Here is a 2542-nt window from a genome sequence, read left to right as displayed (position 1 = left end):
TTGTGTACCTTTGGGAGAGATTTGGACTCACCTTAGTGTTTATTTTCTTCTTTTACTCTGACAAGAAATATTAGGAACGGGGACTTGAGCCATCTAGGTCTGCGCTTGAGTGGTAAAATGCTGTGGTTAATCCTGCCCTAAGTATTCAAAATCAGTGTCTGCTCTACAGCAATGTGACATACATCGATAGGCTGAGGCCGACTGTATGAAATTCAACAAGACCAAGTGCTGTGACGTACAGCGATGGGTTGCACAGGGTATTCTATCTCAATATTCACGGCTCTTCAGAGCCTACATTTTAGTTATCTTCCAAACAGGGTCCTCTCTATGTGTGTTGGAAAATGACTGACCTCTTTTTATTTTTCTTTTTTTTTCTTTTTGTCCTTTTTTTTCTTTCTACCTCTAGATGCCATCTGGGCTTTTTCCAATAATCAGCTGCGTGTAATAGGAGCAAATAGCACTGCTGGTATCTTTGCCACTTACCCATCTGAGCATCTGAACATTGTGAACGGGTTCTTTGACCAGGTAAGAGGGTGCTAGAGGATGAAGGTGCATTTGAAGAGGATGCTTTTGAGTGGCTGTGGGCCTCTCCTTTAGTTAGAGAATGAATTGTAATTTAAAAAGAAGATATCCAGAAAGTTTTTCAAAGTTGACAGAGGCATTCCACTAGCCTATAGGAAGAGCAGAGTTAGCAAGAAGCCTTGTATTAAGGGGATTAACCAGTGGGACAGCAGTGAGAAAGATACTGATTGCCCTCAGCTCCTGAAGAGCCATAGAGTGAAAAAGGATGGTTATTCCTCACTCGCACTGTACTACTGTGTCCTTTGGTCAACCCAGATGTTAGCTGGGTGTGGAGTGGTGGTTGGTATTGGAGATGACTCTCTCCTCCTTAAAGTTGCCATCAACCACAAACGGACAGTAGCCACCCAATTGTGGCAGGTTGGAAGCAGGTTCTGGAAGATGTCTTCAGCTTTTCTGGTTGCTCAAACTGTTAAAAGGTGTGGGCTTGATTGAGCCTCTGAGCTGGCAAGAGAACATTCCACTCTCTCGTTCCTATGGGTGCTCAGTCAACTGTGGACTTATAATGCTATGAGATGACTTACTTACTTTGGCTCTTCCAGTTCAGAGAATAAGCCCTAAATGCATGGAACTTGTTAGGAGTTAAATAACCTGGTTGAAAGACTAATTTGGATTAAATTGCTCTTTTTCTTTCCCCCTTCCCTCCTCAGTTCATTGGTACTGCCTCCCTGATTGTTTGCGTCTTGGCTATTGTCGATCCCTTCAACAACCCTGTCCCCACGGGGCTGGAAGCTTTCACAGTTGGCTTTGTTGTCCTTGTTATTGGAACCTCCATGGGTTTCAACTCTGGCTATGCTGTCAATCCTGCAAGAGACTTTGGGCCTCGTCTCTTCACAGCCATTGCTGGCTGGGGCACTGAAGTGTTCTCGTAAGTGCTTGCCAATGAAAACCTTAGGTATCAAGGGGAAAAAAATATGAGTCTAAATAGGTGGTAGCTCTGGCACTATAAAGAGTTTTGGCACCCATGAGGTGTTCTCAGACTGTATAAATGTTTTTAGAAGAAACTACTTGCTCTGCTCCAACTGAAGAAATTGTAGAAGCTGGACATTTTGCAGTGGTGAGAGCAAATGACTGAACTTTGCTATCAAGGAGGAAATTTAGGAGCATCCATGAGAGGCTTAGGTGCACCTTGAACACGAACCTATTGGTTTTTGGTGAAAATGAAAGTGGTGAGTGTTCGCTATACGTGTTTTTTGTTGTTGCTGGAGATAAACGAGAGCCATGAGCAATACAGGCTACATACTTATCAAGAAGTGCTTTTCTGCAAGCAGTGGGAGGGAAGTGAAGGTGCCCAGCTGAGGCACTGCAACAGCTTGTGTCCTTTCTTGGTGGAGAGGCAGTCTTGGAAATTCTGAGAGTAGCTGTTCTGAATTGCTTGACAGCTGAACTTGCAGTGGAGGGCAATATCTGCCTTGGAAATTGCTGTGGACATGCAGGTACTGTTGTCTCTAAACACGACCATTGCCTTGTAAGAGACAACCTGATCTTGCATTGCTCCAGATCCAAACACAAATTTCCTGATGTTTAAGCTGCAGTCTTACCTCCCGCATTTTATTCTTGTTTTTCAGGGTGTGTAATCACTGGTGGTGGGTTCCAATCGTTGCTCCTTTCCTTGGGGCTATTGCAGGAGTGATAGTCTACCAGCTGATGATTGGATGTCACGATGAGCCTTCTCCACCTGCTTTGGAGCAGGAAACAGTCAAGCTGGCTAATGTGAAGCACAAGGAGAGAGTCTGAGGAAGCTGCCACCCAGATCCAGCAGATGATCATTACTCAGGACTGCAGCTGGCAAAGAGTACGAAGGAGTTAAGAAGAGCATCAAGAATAACAGGAAGAGGGTTTTTTTTCCTGTCTTGAGATATTCTAGCCTTTTGTTTTGGTTTGGTTTTTTCTATCCTTGATATATTTGTCTTAGGCATTTTCCTGTGAGCCTGTCCCAAAATGCAGTATCATGCAATCTTTC

The 2542-nt window shown here is 44.1% G+C and overlaps 1 protein-coding gene across 1 annotated transcript; it reads left to right on the top strand.

Moving 5' to 3' along the window:
- Positions 1-406: 406 nt before the first annotated feature.
- Positions 407-2451, top strand: AQP3 (aquaporin 3 (Gill blood group); the record flags this gene model as incomplete). The annotated part of the gene is made up of 3 exons (XM_010138856.1): positions 407-525; positions 1230-1447; positions 2148-2451. Coding segments are annotated over 3 exons (506 nt in total), but the record flags the coding sequence as incomplete, so codon positions are not given.
- Between the last annotated feature and the right edge of the window lie 91 nt (positions 2452-2542).

The sequence above is a fragment of the Buceros rhinoceros genome, unplaced genomic scaffold, assembly GCF_000710305.1.
Source record: "Buceros rhinoceros silvestris isolate BGI_N320 unplaced genomic scaffold, ASM71030v1 scaffold9606, whole genome shotgun sequence".
Lineage (NCBI taxonomy): Eukaryota > Metazoa > Chordata > Aves > Bucerotiformes > Bucerotidae > Buceros > Buceros rhinoceros.
The sequence above is the reverse complement of the archived record's forward strand: the minus strand, read 5'-3'. Positions and strand labels throughout refer to the sequence as shown.